Below are 22,410 nucleotides of genomic sequence, written 5' to 3'. Positions count from 1 at the left end.
CTCCACTCACAAGCCCAACTTCGCCATGCTCTCCTTAAGCACCTGGGCCCTCTCCCCGTTCTCCCTGACTGCCTTCATTACCCTCTTCCATCTCATCTCAGCAAGAACGAACCTCTCTGTGTCCCTGCCCAGAGAGATTTCATAGGCCTTCATCACTTGATATGCCTTGATGCCCATTAGCTTCCAGCGGAGGGTGGCGTCATGGTCGGGAAACTGCGCCAGGCGCGGTTCGATACGCTCAATGAGCGGGTTGAGAACGCGAACCATTTCCAAGCCCGTGCCGAGTTTAAGTGTTTTCAAGTTAGCGACAATAGAGAGCGCCAGTCGCTCAATGGCTTCAAGCCGAGGAAGAGAGATCGTGGCGGCGGCGGCAGCGGTGCTGAAGGTTCCTTCATCATTCGAGGATTTCATGGCGGTCTCGGTGAGGTATTGGTCAAAGATTGGAATGTCGCTTGTCTCCTTTTCAAGTTGGATGCTAGCCTGCAGCATTCGCTGGCGGATTTCGTCTTGAAGTCCGAAAACTGGTGATGAGAGGTCGCAAGCGACACATTTGCACTCAACGCCAAAAAGATCCATCAGCGCAACAGCACGGTTTGCGGCAGAGTAGAAGTATGTGTTGTGGAGCTTTGCGATGGTGAGCTCCTCGTCAGCGGCGATGTCCTTGATGGCATGGACGGTCCTACGCCCCGTGGTGACATTGTAGTCAGTATAGCAATTCGGCATGCACGAATTGCGAAGGAATGCGGTCTCGAGGAAGTGCGCCATCGTGCCGCGCTCGGCAATCTCATAGCAGCCTGCATGAAAGCGAGCCCAAAGGCGAAGCGTGGCAATGGCTTCGTCGACCTTGGCGCCATACTTGTTAAGCTCCTCAATCTCAAACGCTGTCTTGTGCTGTTTGGTGTTCAGCCATGCCATGTCTCTGGCCACGGGTTGAACGACCATGTCAATCTCTTGGAGTTGGGTGGCAACGTGAGTCGGCACCGTATTCAGCTTGAAGAATCTGTCTTGCTTAGTCGGACTGAGCGCGGCGAACGCGTCGCGAAGGAATTGAAGATCCTCGTATGTCTCACAAGGAACTTCTATGAGGGGGCTCTCGCAGATGAAACGGGTGCCAGATACGATCTTCTGTGTCGCATACAGTGCATTCTGTCCGACGACAAGGTATGGGCTATCCACCAAGATGTTTTCTTCGCCGACGGGGACACGGCGAATCTCGTAATTTGCGACGACGGGGACGGTCTCGCGGATGGCGATGGGACTCTCGGCAGCGGTTGAAGGCGTCATGGCTGCAGTTAGATGTAACTGCGATTGACTAACTGAGTGTTAGTGGATGCGTGAGGTCAACTCGGATTGCAGACTGTTGATATCGAGAAATTGCAGTGGAGGTTCGACAGCTAAAGAGAAAAATGGAAGGATGAGTCCACACACAATATATATACGTCCTTGGTGCACAACAAGCAAACCCACAGTGACAGTGAGTTGACAGAGAAACGCCTCCAACATGAATGCTACCTAGAGCCTAACTCACCTCGAAAGTATGCAAACGCTCGAATACAAGGCAGGTGATTGAGACTAAGGGTGAGGCTGTGGCGGACCTAAAGGGTCGTTGATACAACAATGCCAGAAATACAACGTAGGGTTATGATAACAACGAAGACGAAAAGACGGATTAAGAGATAAGAATGAGAAGCACCGGACGAAGGAGATCAGAAGAAGTAAGGGGTAGATACCTAGTCTCTGGGTTCACATTTGACAGCTAGGTTCACAACTGGCAATATCAGAGGCATAATGCGTACCTGAAGTCTGTATCATAGCGCCAGCGCCTCCCCCAAGTCAGAGACTCCCCGATCCTGGCCATGGTTCCATCAATCGTCCCTCGACAAAAATGAGCATGGCTTATCCTATTACCAACCATAGCGGTTGCCTGCTTCTCTCTTATTTCGAGCACCAGCAGCAAAGTGATCCTCCAGTGCGTCCTTCTGGGTGGTCGCGACATTTACCAGACTTCGGAGACTATTCTTTCCCGTGCCAGATATGGATTTGAGTGGGTTGTGCTGCACAGCTTCACCTTGTTGCCGCAACTTCTCGTTATGGGCATACTCCATGTCTGTGTTGAAGTCTTTGATCGTGGCACCAGAAAAGTCTGGCCCACCGCGTCCTTTCTTGCCGAATAGTTGGCGGCGCTCTGCTTCCGATAGGTTCAACTCAGAAGCAATGTTGGTCAGGTCATGAGAATTAGATGCACCTGTGGATGAGGGAACATACTGTGCCACTTCATGTGCTGGTGGCATGGTGTATGCTCCCTCTGTCGTAGCAACATCTCTTTCTTCTTCTGCGTCGTAGAGAAGTGGTTGATACGGGCCATCAGGTGTCTCCTTCGGTGCGGACCCTACTTCATTCGAGACGCTGAAGAGGGATACTTTGGACTTCCGCGGCTTAGTCTCAAGAGGCGCTTGTTGCGGTTGTGTTGTGGATGCATTTGCTTGTGTGCTTGTCGCGGTGCTCGTCTCGTTTGATGCTGCTGTTGGCCGAGGAGCGACGGGCTTCTTCTTCTTCATTCCTTTACCGACAGACATGGGTACAAAACGTGGGGTTGCAGGCTTGGGTACCTGTTGTTGCTCGGACTCTACCTTTGCTTCTTGTGTCGGCGTTTCCAGCCTGGTGTCTGTTTTAATCTCGGATTTGGGTGTTGGCAGGTTTAGCATAGCCCTGAAATCATCCTTCGACTTGGGCTCCTTCTTGATCGGGTTGCCGGTCTCATCGTACTCGTCCGCCTCCACCTTGGACTCCCTCTTGAACGCAGGCTCTGCGCCAGTCTTCAGGTTGACACCAGAGGCGAGCCCCTTGCCCAGCCCTCTGCTTCCCATCTTGGAGCCCTCGGAGGCTGAAATGGCATTTACGTTTGGCTTCTTCGGCGCAGGTAGCATTGCGTTGAAGCCGCCAAAGGACGAACTCCCACCCAGGCGCGCCTTTTTTGCCGGCGGCGCATCATGCTGGATATCGTCCTTGTCGGATCGTGACTGCGACGCGCCGGGAAGGTTGACCTTGATGCGTCCTGGATTCGAGCGATCGACGACTTTCTGGAAGGCCGGCTTCGTGGTTGGCTTCGCGACTACTTTGGGCGCGGGCGGTGTCTCGCCATCGGATTCTGAGTCGGAGTATCCGGCGAGTAGATTCATGGTCGTCTTGGCGTGTTTCTTGAGAGGCGGGTGTCTGGCGCGGGAAAATCAGAGAGTTGACGATGAGATCACTGCACGCGCGCCGCGACAAGGACCGGTGCCAAGCCAGGGTCCAAGGTGCCCTACACATTCACATCCCCACATGCTACACCACAGTTTCCCTCTATGGCTTCATGATACCCCTTCAGCTGGTCTGAGCATACCCTTCTACAACGAGACTATGATACCTTGACCTTCCAACTATGTCGCTCCTTCAGAACGAAGAGTAAGCCCATGGTACTTGCGCGTCGCACTCGTCAGCTAACTCGGGCAGCTTTGTGCTATACCAGCTTCGAACCGCCTACCTCTCGTCGATCAAAGACGGCGTCGGCGAACGCTTGATCAATGTCGACTCGAGCGTCCTGAACAGCCCCGCGTTTCGCGCTGCAGGCTGGGTGCCCAACGCCGCCGACATCAAGCGCACCTATTCCCCACCAATACCCACCGCCATCACCTCGGAATACTTCCAGGCCCCGCGCTCGGCTGGCCTCAAGTCGCCAGAAGGATTTGGCGAAGATGAGGATGAGGGTGGCATGGTCACTGGTGGGGGGAGCAACGATACGGTGGGCCCTACACTGAATGCGAAACGGAGGCGGAGGAAGGAACAGCTCGAAGAGGACGACAGCAGTGACCTTAGCGATGAGAGTGACGAAGACGACGACTCGCAAAGGTAGTCGACCGTCGTGCGCCACACGGACTGAACTGACAATCGCCAGACCGGCCAACCAAATCAAATTCACCAAGATGCCACTACGAACGCGCTCCGGATCGTCGCCCATGCCCGGATCAGCCCTTCGCAATGAGTTGGCAGAAGCTGGAGAAGGGCCCTCGCTCGTCATCACGTCGCCATCACGGCCACCCGATGATGCATTGCGGCGAGAGTCGCTGGACGCTGTAGATGCGGGCAAAGGCCGAGCGAGAAGAGACACCATAACCAGCAGTGAGATGTCCTCCGAGAATGAGTTTGACAACTCATCCTTTAGGAAGAGGAGGGTAAATCATCGCAAAGCCGCTGGCGCAAGCCAGTTGCTGTCCAAGCGTATCGAGGAAGACGCAGTAGGGGCTGTTGGCGCACGCGCACGCCTTGAGGCCCTGCATGAAGGAGATGAATCAGATGACTCACTCACGTCCGAGTTCTCTGGCTCCGACGACAGCGCATCTCTCATCGGCGCAGGTGGTGACCCGTTGGACTCCTCTCCCGCAGGTGGTGACCTGCCCACCATGCCAGGCTTGACACCTTTCCAGAACCTATCACCAAAAAAGAAGAAAGAGCCCGTTGCGCCCACGCTCCAAGCACTGCCTCCGCCACGGCCCATCAGCTTTATACTGCCAGTGAGCGCGTTGACTCAAGCACTTCGAGCCAAGGAGCAGAAGCCGTCGGATCCGCTACAGCGCTTTGCTATGTGGAATGCTGCTAGCGAAGCTCAGCAGAACCCTCTGTACATCAAACTCTACTGTCCGTTCTCATCCAAACCTTCGAAGCCGGTAGAGCTGCTCATCCGGAAATTCAACGACAAAGGTGAGGGCCCTACCGTCGCAGAAGCGATCGGATACGCATTACACCGATATCAAGAGGAGAAACTAGAACCACCGCTCTCTCCGGAACAGATGAATGTGAACCGATGGGTTATGCGCATGTACGATGATGGAGAGGTAGACGACGAGTTCCCGCCTTTGACTAGGAACAAGCCATTGAAAGACTTCGCTTCCAACAACGCGCGTGGTATGCGCCCCCGAGCGCGAGATAAGCCGTGGGACGAGTTTGCGCTCGTTGAGGCATCTCAACGAGAATTTGGCGAGAATGAGAAGCTCACGCCGATCTACAGTCAAGAAGCAGCCAGTGCTGTCGCATCGCAAACCGACGGTCCCGATGAGAAAGAGGAGAAAAAGCCCCTGAAGCCCCTCCCGAGCCGTGCGAAGAGCTTCAGAAACCCCATCACAGGACCTTCATTTGCGCCAACAGCGACGCGCAAGGATATCAGCAATCTTGCCGACGTACCAAAAGTACCCCAAACACATGCTGCCAGTCGTACCGGAGCCCCCAAAACAGTAAACGTCCACTTCACTGACGAAAATTTCAACACGAAACACTTCAATATTCCCTGCACGACGGACACTTATATTGCTGATATATTCGATCAAGTATGCCACGACTTGCGCCTGGAAAAAGCCTTGTACATCCTCAAAGTAAGTGGCAGCACTACGATAGCGCCGCCTGACCGCACCGTGGAGGCTCTCGACACACGAATGGATCTGGATCTCGTGCGCCGACGCTTCGTGGGTGACGGCGTCTATGGGCTTTCAGGATCGCCTGGATCATCATCACCTAATGCACCTCTCATCATCAGTACCGGTGGTGCGCCAAAGAAGACAAAGAAGGGTGACCGAACAAATGCAGCCGTCTCTGGTCAAGGCCTCATTCATCCACTCGCCAGAAATGGCGATTCTGGTGCTCTGGCCCTTACCTCAACAAACTACTACCGCCGTTATGCTGTTCTCCGCAAACAGCCCATGTCTTTTGCCTCTTCGACATCGCGGATTATCGCCCTTGACAACGAGTATATACACATTATGCCTGGCGAGTCCAAGACTGGGGCGCGTGGTGGCTTTGGTGTTGAAGGCCAAGGCAAGACGACAACTGTGCACTTCAGTAGTGTAGTCGGTAGCAAGGTCAGCAAAAAACATCCGAAGATGTTCCGAGTTATTGTTTTCAAAGAGAGGGAGACGAAGCGATATGACTTTGAAGCTCAGAGCACCAACGAGGCAGTGGAGATTGTGAGGGAGATTAAGAATGGCGTCGAGAGGTTCTCGCAGGGTATTGTGTAGGGAGGACAATCACGCGCACTGGTCACATTATGTACGGTCTTGGAGCTGTTGACACGGGGGTGTCAACATGGCGTTGTCATCATTGTGGGTTTTCAAGCATGGGCGGTTTCAGAATGGCGTTCGATTTGCAGTGGCGACTTCGGTCATCTTTTAGGGAAGATACCTTGGACATGGCGATATCCTGTTGGTGTATATACAAAAATCAATTCCGGTACACGATGGATCTGATGCGGTTGATACAAGTGACCAAATATAACGCCACGTTTCCGGGTCTTTGCTTGACTGTGAGGCGCGTAGTGAGCTCTTCCTAGAAACTCCAGATCGTTCCGTATTACATGCCCCAACTGAACTCATCCGCACCATTCGCCCACATACCAAAAATCTGAATAGGAAACTTGTCCGCAATGTACTGGTACCCGGCAGGATTAGGATGAAGATAATCTCCCGAATCATACAACGGGTTGAGTTGACTCGGTATCGTGGGATTGGCCAGGAACTTGTCAAAGTCCACGACGGCGTCAAAAACACCCGAGGTGCGGATAAAAGTGTTAACCCGTTGGCGTGTCTTCTCGCGCTCAGGGTTAGAGTAAGGTTGTTGGGTGAAGTTGGCTGGGGCAGAGAAAGGTGTGATGGTAGCGCCGAAAACGGGGATGCCGTGAGCATGGATGAGGGTTACCATCTGCTCATACGCCTGAGTCAGTCCTTGGTAGATTTGCTCTTGCGCTTCGGGTGTTGTTGGTGCACTTCCAATATCATTTACGCCCTCAAAGATCATGGCGTACTTCACGCCAGGATGCGCCAGGACGTCGCGATCGATACGTCCGAATGCGTTGGGGCCGAGACCGTCTGCCAAGATACGATTTCCACCTGCGGCCAAGTTGCCAGCGGAAATGGACTTGGTTGAGGGGTTCATCTGGAGGCGTGCAAGGAGCAGGTCAGGCCATCTATTGTTTTGATTGGTTGTGGATCCGCGGCCGTCAGTGATGGAGTCGCCGACAATGAGCAGGGAGCCCACGCGCGGCTGAACCCAGGCTTCGATGGAAGAGAGAAAGTACCAATGTGCTGCGGACTGTGTGGTAGAATTGCTGATGTCGAGACCTGCCGAAGAGACTGCGTTGCCGAACTGCCACCAACTTGTAGTTCTGGAGCCAGGATGGCTGGTAACGCTGTTTGTGGTCTGTCCGCTCGCAAGGTACATGGTTACGGTAACGATTTGCTGCGCCTTGATCTCGAAGTTTACAGGGTCGGACACTGCGAGGGCACCGTTCGGCACACTGATGCCATCCTTTCCTCCAAAAGTAACTTTCTGGACAGTTTGGGGTTGTATCTGGTGAATGCCGGCGGTTTGGTTCAGAGGAAGAGCAACTGTCACAGCGGTGATGGGAAGGTTGGAACCGCCAAAGACATTGGAGAATTTGAGGCGAATTTGGTGGGCTGACGTGGTCATGTACAAAGTTTGTCGGATCGTAGAGTTGACAAAGACAGCGCCTGTTTGGTTCTGGTACGTAATTTTAGTACAGGCTCAATGATGCGTGAACAGAGCAGCATACAAATGGAGCAGGCGGCAGATTTGCTGGCTCTGTGAGCTGAGGCATCGATGCCCATGCATCGACCCAGTGGCCGTTGGAAGGATTGGGGCGAAGTTTGCCGGAGGCTCTCGACTCAATCTCAACCACATGGCCTTGTACCGACACCGCGACGCCCACTAGGAGCACTGCGAGCCTCGAGAAGATCATACTGGCTCAGTTGTTCTTGTATTGACAGCTCAAGAGTATGCCGATGCCACGACCGACAGAAAAAAACACCGGGGCATCCGCATATTTAATACCCTACCGCTGCCACGGTCCCCAAATTACGGATGTAGGGAATGAAATGAGGCTAAACATAGACACGAGCATGCATGTGGGATGGCGCGGGAACCGATCTACGGCCTGTTCCTGAAGGAGTATCTGGGGTACCGTTAACATGTGGGGATCTGCGGAGATGGGCGGATAAATTGGGCGGAGCGAGAAAACCTGGTTGGTGGGCGCGTTGTTTTGCTCGCAACGCTGTTTATCCATCGGCTACACGCCGCGTAAACTGCGAGTGTGACGTTCGCGCTGCATTCGGGCCGCGGGCACAGTTGTTCCGTTAGCGACACAACTGGGCGAAGAAGCACCGAGTGAGAAGAATCATGTATCCGTATTCATTGGTATCGTAATGCATGCAATAACAAAACAACGCCGCCCATGCAATGTCCGGACTCGTTAACGCCTTGGTTGCCAGAAGCGTCGTCTATGAACGTCGTATCTGGCCGTGATTTGTGGCCACCAAGATACGTGACCACACAATGGTAGAGTATGGTGTTAATCCACTAGGTACCGGTACCGGTGTCTCGAACCAATCCCCAGTTCGAGTGTCAGAAGACGGGACTTTGGCAACGTGAACAATGCGCAGTCTCCAGGCAACTGTAGTAAATGGCGCGGAGGCGACCAGCGGCAATGTCGTCGCCTCGGATGTGCACAGAAAGAGCTCAGTATGAGCATACAAAGGCATATGAAGAAGAGCTGTAGGGCTATCGCGACTTGGTGTGCTCCGACTCAAAAATCGTCGTCGCTCTCGGCCTTCTTCTTCTTCCGGCTTGAAGTTTTCTTCTTCTTACCATCCACGTCCATGTCGCCCTCGTTCTTTTCCGGCGCGTCGGCGACCTTGGAGACGATCTCGTTGAGGAAGTCGAAGCGGTCGGTCTTGGTGATGGCTTGCTTGAGGTGGATGGAGCCGACGCGCTTCGAGTTGCGCGCCTTGGCTTCGGCGGCGGCTTTGGTGACGAGGGAGATCATAAAGAGCTCGAGGGCTTTCGCTGTCAAGAGTTAGGCAAGTTGGGCTGCGAATAGAACCACGACTACGTACAGACGACGACAGGCGTGACTTGGGCGACCTTTCCGACATCGTCGTCGGCCTGCATGATGCGCTTTATGCGCGCGACGGGGAAGTGGTTCTTGATGACGATGTGGTCGGTGTTGGGCGTGTCTGCCCCGCCGAGGCCGCTGCCCGCGTCTGCCATGATGGCGGGCACCGACGCGTCGGGCATGTAGTCTGCATCTTGCATGCTCTCCTCCTTCTTGACGCCGCGAGGCATAAAAGGCTGTGGCGCAGGGCTGGCGTGTGGTATCGGAGCCGAGTGTAAGGGGGCAGCGGGCAGCGCGACGTGGGAAAGGGTGCCTCTGTAACGTGTATGCTGGGGGTGAGTAGGCTGCTCGACGGCGTAGTAGTAGGAAGATAAATCTGGCGACTGTGGGGCCCTGCTGCTGTCCATTGGCTGGTGCTCGTGGACCAGGGAGCGTGGAGGGATGACGCGGTAATTGGGCCCTGTAGCGAGCCTGGGTGACGCTATGCTGCTGCTTCCGTCTTGGTGTGGTGCGGGCGGTGAAAGCATCTGCCGCCGTCGACGAGCGGGACAGCCAGGTTTTATCTACTTTTCTCGCCCGCGCGCCTGGGGCCCGTGCCTTGGGCGCCCTCGCCCGACAAAACCACGAGTCCGCACTTGGCTCTTTGACTCCTCAGCCTCGTCACGTTCATCGGCCCTGCCCAACGCCCGCGCTGGAAGGGTCTCGGTGAATGCGCGAAGCCAGCAGTGGATGACGACACGAGCCCGCCAGAGACACGTCCGCCATGTCCAACCAGCATGGCGGTGCCTGCTCCTGTTCGCAATGACGAAACCCCCTCGGTCGCCCGAGCTGGTGGTTGATCGGCGCGCAGAGACGGGAGTCGTTGATGGTGTAATTACTTGATCTAATCCGACACTCTGCCGCGCTTCCAAGCTGACGAGGCGTCTGCCTGTCATCCTTCCTTCTTCAGGTGCCATGTTTCAGCCCCTGACTTCTCTCTACAGCAGTCTACGTTGCGGTCGCAGACACAGAATACATCATACCCCCCTCAAGCGCCTCATGTGTCTTTGGTGATGCTGCCGTCTTCCTTGCGACCGTCTCTACCCGGTCCCTCTCTCAACCATGTCTCTGCAAGGCTGTTCTTTGGGTCATCTTCGGGGTATCCGCGCTGCCGCCTAACGTCCAGAACTGCCTGCCGCATCCGTCGCGTGCATTCTTTGCGTATGCTGACAGCCTCGGGAGAATACTTGAGCTCATCATTCAGCACGCCGACCTCGAGTCGGCCCCCCTTCCGCTCCTCGTTTGCGCGCATCTGTTTCCAGCGTGCGCGTAAATCGCCAAACACCTCCTCAGCATCCAGCTTCTCGCCAAATGTCACGCGAACGTTCTTGAACGGCCGCGGGATGAAGCGTGGGAATGTGCGCGTCTCGTGCATGATGTCGTCGAAGCCTTCAATAAAGATGGGAACAATATCTGGCATCGGCTCGCTCTCCAGTATCAGTCGAGATACCCCCCATTTGAAGTAGCGCATGATGCGGTTCTCAGTCTGGTGAATCATGCCTTCCGGAAAGATGTGTACCCATGCGTGCCGCCGGCTGAGGTATGCTGAGGGTGCGGGAAACGTGTCCTGTTCATTTGTAGAGAAGGTGAAGTGGCCATTTGTGAAGGGATCGATCAGATCCGGGCTCTTCGGCGACGTCGAAGGCTTTACGGCTTCGTCTTGCTTGTGGAACGGACCGCGCGAGAGGAGACGGATCGCTTCCGTTATAGTAGGCTGAAAGAGTCCGCCGAATTGGGAGTGCGCCGATCGATGTGTGGGGAGAACCTGTCCGAAGGTGAAGAATGTGGAGAGTGCTCTGGTATGGCGTTAGTTGGCAGTAATGCAATATTAGAGAGGTAGCGCACTTGTTGGTGAAGCACAAGTCGTAGCTACCCAGTCCCCAGCGCAGGTTGTCTGGGTTAAACATGTAGTTGAGCGGTAGTATGCCCCATAATATCGGATCGTCCATTCTGTCCAAATTGTATGAGCGGAATCCATGGATTGCGAGTGCGAGGTTACGGCAAACGTACGTACACGGAGATGTGGTTCGAGACTGTGCATCCATCAGTACTTTGCACATGTCACCTGCTAGGCAATGGCATACCAGTGATCAAGCCCCTGTCTCTGCTCGCCGGGTCTTCCCTCTCGTCCAACAGCTTCAAGAAGCCCTCCATGCCATGCGTCTCCACCTTGCTCAGCCCAGTGAGGAAGCCTTTGCATAAGAGGCCGACAGCGCCCATGGTGAAGACGGACGCGGCGCGCCATGGCCCGCTGGGAGCCTCCGGCTGCTCCTCTGGTCGCATTGGGGGGGTTGTCGTGGGATTGACGGCGACATGTGAAGATTTCGCGCTCAATACCTGACTGCCGGCTGCGACCAACCAACGTCACCGCCGCCCAGGGACCGGGAATTTTGGCGACAGGGATTAGCGGGACTGCGGCCTGCACGTGCGGCGAGTGGCTGGCTCTTCCGCCTTCAGCACGCACTCTTCCATCACTACAACACGAACTCGATACTCTACAACGCTAAACGTGCATTTGCAGTTTCTGTGCACATCGTCGAGTCGAGTACACGGAACCGTGTAACTGAGCTTCGCACTGTCACTCGGATTAGCCATTTTCTCTGATTGCCTCACGAAAGAGTCGCGTCTAGACATCGCATTCTGCGGCTCGCGACTCCGTCACATTAAGCTTGGCTCAACATGCCGCCCCCAAAGACCATCTTCACGTCCTACGAGCGGAATGCGCTCAAAGATAGGTGGGGCTCGCAAGCAACGCGTCTCACTCGTGACTCTTTTCTACCGTTTGGCTCGTGCCAGCTATGTCTCCTTCCTTCAGTAGACCCAGTATGCTGTTCACAGGGCGATTTGTTCTGCCGCGAGTGCGCCATGACCAATCTTCTGGCTCAACGGAAAGAAATGAAGAGGCTCGAGAAGCTCAACGAGCGCCAAAAGCTGGAAGACGAGGATCAAAAACTTCGAGAAGAAGAGGAGGCGCGATTACGGGCAGTCGAGGAGTTCGAGGCTGTTCAGATGGGCCTTTCGGTCAAAGCAGGCGCATCGGCAAGAGTCATCGGAAGGCAGGGCGGCAAGGTCATGGTAGAAGAGGAGCAGGACGCAAAGGCTGGGGAGGTCAGAGGCACGAAGCGCAAGTTCGAAATTGACGAAGAAGAGCTGAAGCGCATTGCAAACGAAGAGCAAAGCAAGGCGAAACGTACACTAGACGCCGAACGCAAAGCAGCAAAGGGCCATTTACCCAGCTTCTGGGTACCAGGCGAGACCCCCGACCAACACCACAAGAGCGCAGAGAAGGCAAGGCAGACGCCTATATGCCCATCTAGCCACCCCGACCAATCGCACAGCCTGTCACTGAAGAGCCTGACGAGCGTCAACTTTCACGAAGAGAAATCGACTGATACCGGAAAGTCGGTCCGCACATGTCCCAGCTGCCAGAAGGCGCTCTCGAATAGCACAAAAGCCATGTTGGCTATACCATGCGGCCACGTCCTCTGTAAGCCGTGTGTCGACAGGGTTTTAAAGCCAGAGCTTCGCCATCAGAGAGGTGCACACGACGATGGACCTGACCCGGAGACTGTACACTGTTATGTTTGCGATGCGGATCTCACGACAGTCCCAGACGCCAAGGATGGCAAGAAGAAGAAAAAGGACAAAGAGAAGGAGAAGGCACCCAAGCCTGGACTCGTGGAGATCCGGAGTGAGGGTACTGGGTTCGCGAGTGGTGGAAAGGCCATGGTCAAGAGACAGGGCGTTGCATTTCAAGTATAGCGAGCCTGTGAACATTGATGGTAGCAAGACGCTCAAGATGGTAGATTACACACAAGCAACACACGAAATACTGCTCGCAAAGTATACACGCGTGTCGCATGCTCCAGCCTTTTTGACCCACATCAAAATCTGAAGATAGTCGACACTTTGTCTCTGCATCTCGAACCGATGCGCATCTACTTAAAGGATGTCACGATTGGTCCTCTCCGTTATCTTGTTCTAGCACTCCCGCATTCACCCAATACCAGATCATCATCGTCAACGATGAAGAATTATTCATCAGCAATACTCTTATGGTACAGATGGTTAATCCGAAAACAAAGGGTCATTTGTCTTGGTGAGCTCGCCTGGGGATTCACTGATCATTTCTTTGCAAATGGCGGTTGTTTCGCGGTCACTTGCGCCACAACTAGAACGAAAATTGCCGGATAAAAAGCCCTGTACCCAAATCTCAATCGCACTCCAGTTAACATTTCTTCGCTCAAAGACCTTCGTCGATTAAATCGAAAAGCGTGTTTGAGATCGCCTCCCCTAACATGTTGTACGCCTACCTCATTCAGTTGAGTCAGCTCTACCGCAAGATCTTGACGGTAAGTCCTGAACTGACTCAATAAGATTTAGCAGTTCATACAATGCATACTCATATTGCATTAGGGTCTTACGCTTAGACTATCATTCTTGAAGTCACCTGTCGCCGCGCCGAACAAACCATTGGTACCAGCTATCTGAGAAAAGTGGTGTAAGCTTCTCCAATTCTATAACGGACTCCGAGAAACATACTCATTCTGAATCTCATAAACTATCCCGCAGAGATCGCCAATGACCTCCGAGACTATGACCTTCCGCAGCGCTCTAAGGAAGAGATATACGCATGCGCATGGGAGTATGCGCGCTGTGTAATCCCTCAATATACCAACTGGAGTCGCTATGTGGCTTTCATGCGCGTCATCATCATCGGGATGTTTGCAGAGTGTAGAGGCGACCTCACCGAAGTGGCACTTACCGACAACTTCATAGGCCTGACCCTCACTAGTATCCTCGCCGACCTTTTTGAGGGCACTCCAGGCCAGTGAGTCGATTCCCCTTCTTTTTTCTGACATTTCAAATTATATAGGAAGACACTAACATCATCTTGCAGTGCGGATATGGCCCGCGAGTTTCGCTGCTTTCTGCTCATTACAGCAGATAAGTCGAGCAGGCATCGGAATGGCTTGTTGTTTCGACGCTACGTAGCTCCCCTTGCCAAATCTCCTCAACAATGGTTCCGCATGCGAGACACCGATGCTTTGATCCGGTTCACCATCGGCGCCGCTCTGGCTTGCAATGACCTCGGTGATATTTGGTACACTGAACAGCAATTCGCGGCCCTGGATGAGCTAGGTGCCACGCTCTACGATAGCGTAGCCTTCTACAAACATCGGTCTGAGGGCGAGACAGTAGGTGGTGTTTGTCGATAAACGAAGTGGTAAATGTATGCTGACTTGGACTGCTCAGAACTCTACGTTCGCCTACGTACCTCCGAGTATCCGCGTCGAAGCTTTCCACCAATGTCGCGAGTTACTCTGGGCCCTCGATGTCGCTTGGGCGGGCAGACCAGAGCATCTCGTTGTCACCAACTTCTTACGCTTCTTTGGTGGCCCCATACATACGAGTAGGTTGATTTATTTTCTCCATAAACTATACAGTAAGTAACAGTGTCGTTAGTGATGCGCCGCTACCGATTCGTCGAAGATGGAATGATGATCGGTCTTCCCAAGACCACTGCTGTTGTCAAACAAGCGCGGCAAAAGATCAAGCTCTAGAATCGCGTCGGCATGGGGAATGGCGATACTCAGGACGTTCAGCGCTACGATGAGCTAATTGCGAGAAGCGACGAGCTCATGTTTCACGGCCTCCGTGAGTTCCTAGAAGCGAGTGGTGATAGGATGTGTAAAGACTGTCAACATCTTGAGAGCTACGGTGCGGATACCTTGTTTGCTTTCGGTGGGGTGCAGCTATGCGACGGGTGCAAAGATGCATGGGGTACGTACGTTGCGTCTTTCCCGAATCGGCTTGCGCATGTGTTCCCAGAGATCAAGGGTGTGATGACAGGTTCCAAGGTTGAGTAGAATCTCGTGTCAACCAAACACGAGAAGCGTGTTGCACAGTTCTCATGATGCTTGAGTCTGAAAGATGCGAAACTGCTAGAATTTTGAATTACATGGCCGACTAGAGCTGTATCGTAGAAATGACTCGGATTGTTCCTGTACCTAGGTATGTTCTAAGGCATTAAGTGAAGGCTCCTAGGTAACAACGGGCATGGTCTGGAATATAGAGCTTCACCATGAACGACGCTCATTTACGGAAGCTTGCTGCCACTCGGCAATCTCGTCAATCTGAAAGAGAATTTACACGTTCAAAACAGTGAGCAGGATTCTTCCGTTGGAGCAACGGCGCCCACCGTCGCAGGATTTGCACGGGCCGGTAGCAAGTATACGATCAAGGCATGTTTTGTATCTTTCTATGCAGGACAAAATTCTCTGAATACAAGCTTCTTGCAACTGGCATGTTGGGGAGTACAAGCATCAATATATTATCAACGAGAATCCCTATTATTTGATCAATCAAATACACTACCACGGCTCCATGTACTTGACTTCCTGATCCGTTTCCCGTACATGTAGAACACGAAAGGCACTGGGATAAGCAGTGCCGCGAAACCACCCGTGATGCTACTTGCAGGACCTACTCCAATGTTATGGTACAACGGCGTGACGACCAATGGAAAGGCGCCTGCAAAGATGCTTCGAAGAAAAGTATTCGCTGCCACTGCACTTGCCGCATACAGCGTGAAGGTGTCAACCAAATAGTTTAGAGCAGCTTGGAAGATGGTGAAGAAGCCAGTTCCCATCAACACGAGACCAATGACAGGAGCAACCCAAGGGTACTGTGGACCGGCAGTCCACCCCATAATGAATTGACCAGCGGAGAAGAGTACAGAGCCAAGCATCATCGGCGGCAACCTTGCTTCAGGTACCGCGCGGTTTCCAGCTGCATGATAGACTTTGTTGTAGAGGATTTGATTGTAGGCGTTGATGCTGCAACCGATCATTGCACCGACTAAAATTCCCAGGAATGGTAGCGTCGCGCTTACAGCTGACCAGCCTCTTATTTCCCCAAAGACAATTGGAATACCACCTGCAGAAAATCATATCCAAAGTTAGTGTATGTCTCATGTATAATACGTATGCCATGGACTCACCTAGTTGCATGTAAAGGATGCCATAGCAGAAGCTGGCGTAAAGTGCTACGAGAAAACAGATGGGTGTCATGAGAAGTTGTATGGGCCGAAGAAGGAATTTCTTAGACAACTCTTTGATGCTGACATCCCACTCTTCAAACTTGGCGTGAAGCGCCCAATTCCCCGTCTCATGACGTAGGCGACGCGCTTTATAGACGAGAAGTTTTGGTGGATAGCACTCGTCAATGAAGACGATGTCAATAAAGAGGATGAATGCTTGAAGGATTCCAGTAAAGTATTCGGTCCATCTCCAGCCTAATGAAGGATCGGCGACAAAGGCTGCTGATATGATGGGCCCTAGACATGGACCTCCAACGACCGCCATCGCATAGCCGGCCATCGCCAAAGCTCTCCATGCGGGACTGTATAGATCCCCCAAGACACCACCGGTGTTTGTGACTGGCGCGCTAGCAAAGAAGGCACCGAAGAATCTTGTAATCATTAGCGTTTGGAAGTCTTTTGCAACTGCGCTACCAAAACTAAAGCAGATCGCGACAAACATGGGCGTCAAGACTGCCAACCGTCTCCCGTAGACTTCGGAGAGTGGTGCCCACAATAGCGGTCCGAGCCCGAAGCCAAACAGGAAAAGCGTAGTACCCAGCACAGCTACCTGGTTTCCAACATTGAACTCGGCGGCTATCTGTCGTGTGCCAGCCGAGTATGCAGAAGAGGCCCATGTCGCGCTCATGGTCGTCAAGCCATACATCAGTGTCGTAGTCACCTTCTTCTTTGTAGGCCAATTCATCGGTCGGTATGGGTCGTCATCGCCATCGAAGTCAACTAGCACATCCGCAGTCGTCTGTTGATGCGCGAGAGGATGGGAGAATGGCTCAACGTTCGGCCGTGTACGTATTCGCGAAAGCACCGTGTCGCGCCTGGAAATAGTGTGGCCCAATGGCTGGTTCATACCACTTGCGATCGCTATAATTGTCCGGTCTCTGGCTAAGCTTCGTCTGATGCGCGAGCGTGAGATGCTTTCACGGAGTTCTCTCCGCGATGGACGGTGGCCATCATGATGAAGATCCTCCTCTTTTTCCTTATCGTCCGAAAATGATCTAGATGTCGATTTGCTCCGCCGCCTTGGCCTTGGTTGCCTTCCGCTTTCGAGATCTACTTCTGCTTTCGATGTTGGTGGACGGGTCACGTCGTCTGTCGAGTGCATGATACTAGTCACTACTCCTTGCTGCGTATTTTGAAAGGAGGTTCCAAATGCTCAGAGCCAACTACGGTTCTGCTAGTGGAGTATGTGGTTCAAACCACAGGACGATTATGTGAGATTACGGCAGGTACCTGGTGTCTATATAGGTTCAACACCAAGGTCAAAACGAAAGGTAGAGGGAAAAGAGCATGATACGGATGATAGACTTAAAACTGACAGATACCACCCGCGATTGCAATCCAACATCTCCGGTCAACGTGACGTAGATTTTGCGCGCTAATGAGCTGTGCTAACCCAGCATAGCATAGTAGATTCACTACTCGGCATACTCGCGCTGTTATTCCCATGAGAACCGGAACCTTTTCCGGCTGACTGATCACGAACGAATTGCGCTCGCGCGAACATGGCGAGGGTGGCTAGTGAATCGAAAAAGACGCATGTTCACCGTGAAAGCGATAAGGTCGGAAACGCGATCGCAATGACGTAACGACTTTCGTACCGCCGCAGTCGCCTGCCTTCTCAATCGTGACAAACATCACAATGAAATCTGATCAGCACATCGCCAATAGGGTAAGACTGGGTGTATTAAATAAAATCCTCAACATGATCTGATCCGATCAGGTTCTGCACTTTACAAGGCTCCAGGAGTGTTTCTAACAGCCTGCGCAGCCGCCTCACAGTCCTCCCCCAGCGGAATGACAGCGCCATAGCCTACGGTCTGCGCACAGGCAGTGAAGCCAAAGACTTTCTGGTAAAAGCCTGAACCATCCGGACTAGCCTTTTGTAAGGTAGCAGCGAGTACATCGACACCTGCCGAAGGACCAAGAGTTACGTTACCAGAGCGGAATATCGGTTGTGCAGTGGCATTAGTGAAAAACTGGGTGTTGCGCTGGCACTTGGGTGCAAGGAGGGTACCAATATTACCAAGCATCAGAGGTTGGTTCAGTATGGTCTTCCATATATCGAGAGAGAACCTGGGCGTGGCTTGATTGGGCTCGCTGACGAACTTGAGATCGATAGCCTCGGAGTACAGACCTGGACCACTGACAGGGTTGGGTGCTTGTGCCCATTTTGAGTTGATGCCGAAAGAGCCATCGCTGTATGTCTGGAGTGGCGCGTTTAGTGGGAGGAAGGCGCCGATCCTGGTAAGAAGGCCGCCTATTGTGGCTGAACGATTGAGCATTAGCTATAATGGATTGATAGCAGCATACGAGTGTCATTTACTCACCAACTAGAGAGGGTATGAGACCGAATACGTAGCCTTGTGTCACCGGGTCCACGCTTGCCAGAAGACTTACGAGCGGTGCGTTGAGTGGCGTCTGGGAGTTGCCGATACCGATGTATGGTATCATGGAGCTGGCAGTCATTAATTCCGTGGAAAGCTGGAGACCCCCCTGGCGGATGTCGGTGTTTGCTCCAGCGTTGACAACGACGGGGTGCATGCCAGCAGGGAAATTCAGCTCCGCCGGAAGAGGCAGCAGGTTTAGTCCCTGTAGGTTGACCAAACTCGGGAACGACTCCTTTAGAGCTTTCTTGACAGCATCCTTTGGCACAGGAACGAGGAACCAGCCTGTAACACATGTTAGTATATGTTCCTGTTTGATTTTGATGAAGAATATACTGACTGCTGATCGTGCTCATGGTGCGGTCTTGCTGATTGTAAATAGCAACCTCGTTTGGACATGTTGTGCGTTGGCCAGCGACAAAACTCGCGGCAACAAGCAGAATTTGGAGGAGGAGGCGTGGCATGATGTAGAGAATGTTGTCGGTCTGGTACTTGAGTAAGGCCTGCTCTCACGCCGGGACGACAGTGTTCCAAGGTTATATACAAAGGTACCCGACGTCTTTCAAAACTCGTCATTGTAAGCTACCTAGCACGGTCCTGTTCGTCATTACATTGACTTTCTAATTCAGTCAACGCCTTGTATTCAAGCCTGAAGGGGTTACCCAAGGCGAATAGTGCTGTCTCGGGGATTGAGATCGGCTGTGGGCAGGCTCATGCTCATTCGCTGAAGCTACATCATTGCTCCTGTTGTACGCGCTAGCCACCAGTTAGCTTTTCGCTCGCTCCGTCTTGGACCTTTACGAGACCACTCCACATCAAGGCTAGCCTCATAACAGCTCTTAGACACATTTACGATCGATGGCGGTGGTGATCCCGGCCCGCCCCGACCCCTTACGAGAAGATTCTCAGATGGTACGGGTATGAAGTTTCCGAAGGCCGCCATCCGCAAGTGGGCTGACCGAGACATAGGGTATCGCCGAGCATCTTGTCCTACAACTGTACGTAATGGCCATGACATGAGTGTGACAAATTATTGAGGTCGTGCAATTACTTGCTTGAATGAGCACCTTCTAGTGCTTACCTAGGTACATTCGGCTATTAGGAAACAATGTTATGAAGCAATTAGAGTTCTTCAATCGAGGACGAGATATCCTAGAGATTACGGAAGAGTTGGAAGATGCTTCATTCTACATTCAAGCATCGGTTTTCAAATCGAGGTTGTCGCTTTGCTGAAAGGTAGTCATAACAGACACATGCGCAACATGTGACTACCTTTGCGTGGGTTTTACTGTACCTGAACAGAAACATGTCATGCGATCGCGTTTCTAGCTTTCGAGATGTCGAGAGTCAGCGCCCTACAGTGTCGTGCCTCCCGAGGTCTGTGGCTGCCAACATGTCTTAGATCTCGTATGACTCGCGCATACGTATGATTTGGGCAAGTCTTCCTTGCTCTGGCCCTCGTAAGATCGGGTGTGAGGACGTCACCATCTCGAGTCCTTCTCCTCCGATATGGGAAGCTGAACGTGAAGACGAGAAAAAGGATAGAATGCAATGATCGCTCGGTTAATGCAACCCTCGGCGCGTGGCGGGCGGGACGTTGATGTACGCCAAGCCACTAGCGCCTGCCTCAAACGAACGCGAACTTCTTTGGAGCGTGACGTTCGCGGCCAGTGAGCCTTGTCGCATCTTCTTACTCTCCTTTCTCTAGCATTCTTTTATCGGGTAAGTAGGCGCGCAGATGCACTGAAGTCTACGCGACTATCATTCTTCTATTTTTATCACGATTGATTGCATCACTCGACCATGGCAGACTACGGCAAGCAAACGGTCGCGCAACTGCGGCAGCTGCTGAAGGATCGGAGTATACCGAGCACCGGCCTGACACGAAAAGCGCAGATTGTTGAGAAGCTGCAGGAGGCAGACGCTGCTGAAACCTCGGGTCCTGCTCAAGCTCCCGATGCGCACCACGCGAGTACCGAGAACGCCAACGCGCTGCCTGCTCCTGTAGAGCAAGTCAAGGAAGAAGCTGGCCACGATGACACTGCTAGCAGAGAGGATGCTCCTGGACCCGCGCTCTCTGAGGCTGGAGGTATGCGCAGTGCTGCAACATTGCTAGCTTCCAATTACTGATCGACCTGTGGGACCAGAGCAACCAAACCACGAAGACGAGTCGAAACCACTACCCGTACCCGTAGCGACTACGGAATCCCTTTCTGAGACAATCTCCCACATCGACAGCAACGTTACCCCACCAGACCAGATCAAGGCAATAGAGGAGCCCATGGAAGACACCACCAATGCGAACGAGCCCGGTTCAATACAACCCGTGGGGGTCTTCAACGCGCCACCCGCGGATCCCGTTGGCCCAACCGTCACAGAGCCTACAGATGCGGAAATCGAGGACGTAAAAGAGGTCCAGGTTGCAGAGAGCGAGCTGCCAACTGCTCCTGGGCCGGCTGCTGAGGCGTTGCGCATGGTGCAGCCACCATTGAGACTTGCCAAAGACTTGCAGGATGCGACAACGGACGAGAAGGTAGCTCCAATTGCACCAAGTGAACAGCAATCGGTAGAGGAGCCAGATTCACTTGCGGTTCCAGAGCCGCCGACGATCGACACATCGAGGCTGAACACAGAGGAGTTAGAGGCAGACTCAAAGAAGAGAAAGAGAAGGAGCGGTACACCGGAGATGGTAGCCGAGGATATCAAGGCAAAGAAGTACAAGTCAGCTCCGGAATTGGCGCCGGAAGTTCACCTGCACGAAGATGAAGACACAGCCATGAAGCAAACAAGACCGGAGGAAGAGGCCGACAGCTCAACCGATGTCAAGATGCACGAAGCGGAAGCCAATCATACCCTATCAGTCGAGGAACAGCCGCCAGTTGTGGGAACTGACACTAGGCGCGAGAAAAGGGAAAAGGCTGCTCGATACAAAGACCTGATGAAGTCCAGCGCAGACGACACTCCCCAGGAGGCCTTAACTGACGACAGGCCCACGGTACCTGCACTTCACCCCGTAACGTCTGCTCTATACATTCGCAACTTTATGCGCCCTCTGCGCCCGGAGCCACTGCGAGCACACCTGATTTCTCTTGCCTCGCCACCATCTAGCTCACCAGACCCTACCATAGTTGAGGACCTTTTCCTGGATTCGCTGAAGACGCACGCTCTCGTGTTGTTTAGTACCAAGACCGCTGCATCCCGAGTACGAGCGTCGCTACACGGCTCCATTTGGCCACCAGAGGGTAACAGGAAAGAATTATGGGTGGATTTTGTTCCAGACGAGACGGTGAAAGACTGGATTAGAGAGGAAGAGGACGCATTGGCTGCAGAGAAAGAGGCCCGTGCAAACAAGCAGCCGACTAACCCGAAGCGATTCGAGGTCGTATACTCCGAATCAAGCAACGGCTCAGTCACAGCCGTGTTTCAAGAAGTTGGCTCCAGCGCTCCTGCGAATGCACCACGAGGCCCACGTGCAAGCATCGACATACAACAACCACTCGCACCGTCACTTCCAACCGCCCCATCAAAAGATACACGGCAAGATACTGAAGCCTCGTTCAAAACACTCCACGATCTGTTCAGAGCTACAGAAGCGAAACCTCAACTTTTTTACTTGCCTGTTTCAGACGAGATTTCCGAACTGAGACTGAAGGAATTGGATGTCGAGACAAGCAGAGACTGGGCACCTGGCGAGACGAGGAAAGGACGGGGTATAAAAGCCGAGATGCAGTACAAATACAGTTTCGATGAAGACGACAGGATCGTCGAGATTGGCGAAGAACGCGATGAAGGCTATAGAGGTGGCAGAGGTGGCGGTGGCTTCAGAGGGCGAGGACGAGGTGGATACAGAGGAAGGAGGGGAGATACATGGAGGGGATGATCTACTTGAAAGAATCCAAGTTTTGCATGAACAACTTTCAAAATCGAGATGACGGGCTGGACTTTCTCCGACA

At 53.1% G+C, this 22,410-nt stretch overlaps 9 protein-coding genes across 9 annotated transcripts; 4 read left to right on the top strand and 5 right to left on the bottom strand.

Annotated features, from left to right (window-relative positions):
- Window positions 1-6: 6 nt before the first annotated feature.
- ACET3X_005147 (uncharacterized protein) lies at window positions 7-3,179 on the bottom strand (the record flags this gene model as incomplete). Its single annotated transcript, XM_069451320.1, has 3 exons — window positions 7-1,312; window positions 1,797-1,850; window positions 1,909-3,179. The coding sequence occupies 3 exons, from the start codon at window positions 3,177-3,179 to the stop codon at window positions 7-9; spliced, it is 2,631 nt and encodes an 876-aa protein (XP_069307191.1).
- A 242-nt stretch (window positions 3,180-3,421) lies between these two features.
- ACET3X_005146 (uncharacterized protein) lies at window positions 3,422-6,044 on the top strand (the record flags this gene model as incomplete). The annotated part of the gene is made up of 3 exons (XM_069451319.1): window positions 3,422-3,444; window positions 3,493-3,888; window positions 3,935-6,044. The coding sequence occupies 3 exons, from the start codon at window positions 3,422-3,424 to the stop codon at window positions 6,042-6,044; spliced, it is 2,529 nt and encodes an 842-aa protein (XP_069307190.1).
- Window positions 6,045-6,375: 331 nt separating this feature from the next.
- On the bottom strand, window positions 6,376-7,780 carry ACET3X_005145 (uncharacterized protein; the record flags this gene model as incomplete). Its single annotated transcript, XM_069451318.1, has 2 exons — window positions 6,376-7,542; window positions 7,595-7,780. The coding sequence occupies 2 exons, from the start codon at window positions 7,778-7,780 to the stop codon at window positions 6,376-6,378; spliced, it is 1,353 nt and encodes a 450-aa protein (XP_069307189.1).
- An 843-nt stretch (window positions 7,781-8,623) lies between these two features.
- On the bottom strand, window positions 8,624-9,339 carry ACET3X_005144 (uncharacterized protein; the record flags this gene model as incomplete). The annotated part of the gene is made up of 2 exons (XM_069451317.1): window positions 8,624-8,883; window positions 8,934-9,339. 2 exons carry the CDS (start codon window positions 9,337-9,339, stop codon window positions 8,624-8,626), a joined length of 666 nt encoding a protein of 221 aa, XP_069307188.1.
- A 629-nt stretch (window positions 9,340-9,968) lies between these two features.
- On the bottom strand, window positions 9,969-11,254 carry ACET3X_005143 (uncharacterized protein; the record flags this gene model as incomplete). The annotated part of the gene is made up of 4 exons (XM_069451315.1): window positions 9,969-10,767; window positions 10,817-10,921; window positions 10,986-11,004; window positions 11,056-11,254. 4 exons carry the CDS (start codon window positions 11,252-11,254, stop codon window positions 9,969-9,971), a joined length of 1,122 nt encoding a protein of 373 aa, XP_069307187.1.
- A 396-nt stretch (window positions 11,255-11,650) lies between these two features.
- ACET3X_005142 (uncharacterized protein) lies at window positions 11,651-12,733 on the top strand (the record flags this gene model as incomplete). The annotated part of the gene is made up of 1 exon (XM_069451314.1): window positions 11,651-12,733. The coding sequence occupies one exon, from the start codon at window positions 11,651-11,653 to the stop codon at window positions 12,731-12,733; it is 1,083 nt and encodes a 360-aa protein (XP_069307186.1).
- Window positions 12,734-13,692: 959 nt separating this feature from the next.
- ACET3X_005141 (uncharacterized protein) lies at window positions 13,693-14,535 on the top strand (the record flags this gene model as incomplete). Its single annotated transcript, XM_069451313.1, has 4 exons — window positions 13,693-13,802; window positions 13,872-14,169; window positions 14,228-14,384; window positions 14,438-14,535. 4 exons carry the CDS (start codon window positions 13,693-13,695, stop codon window positions 14,533-14,535), a joined length of 663 nt encoding a protein of 220 aa, XP_069307185.1.
- Window positions 14,536-17,803: 3,268 nt separating this feature from the next.
- ACET3X_005140 (uncharacterized protein) lies at window positions 17,804-19,014 on the bottom strand (the record flags this gene model as incomplete). The annotated part of the gene is made up of 3 exons (XM_069451312.1): window positions 18,798-19,014; window positions 18,401-18,742; window positions 17,804-18,339 (listed from the first exon to the last, which is right to left on the bottom strand). Exons 1-3 carry the CDS (start codon window positions 18,919-18,921, stop codon window positions 17,804-17,806), a joined length of 1,002 nt encoding a protein of 333 aa, XP_069307184.1. The 5' UTR covers window positions 18,922-19,014.
- Window positions 19,015-20,260: 1,246 nt separating this feature from the next.
- On the top strand, window positions 20,261-22,337 carry ACET3X_005139 (uncharacterized protein; the record flags this gene model as incomplete). Its single annotated transcript, XM_069451311.1, has 2 exons — window positions 20,261-20,546; window positions 20,605-22,337. The coding sequence occupies 2 exons, from the start codon at window positions 20,261-20,263 to the stop codon at window positions 22,335-22,337; spliced, it is 2,019 nt and encodes a 672-aa protein (XP_069307183.1).
- Between the last annotated feature and the right edge of the window lie 73 nt (window positions 22,338-22,410).

This window comes from Alternaria dauci, chromosome 4, assembly GCF_042100115.1.
Source record: "Alternaria dauci strain A2016 chromosome 4, whole genome shotgun sequence".
NCBI lineage: Eukaryota > Fungi > Ascomycota > Dothideomycetes > Pleosporales > Pleosporaceae > Alternaria > Alternaria dauci.
Note: the sequence above shows the minus strand (reverse complement) of the source record. Positions and strands in the feature narration are given on the sequence as shown.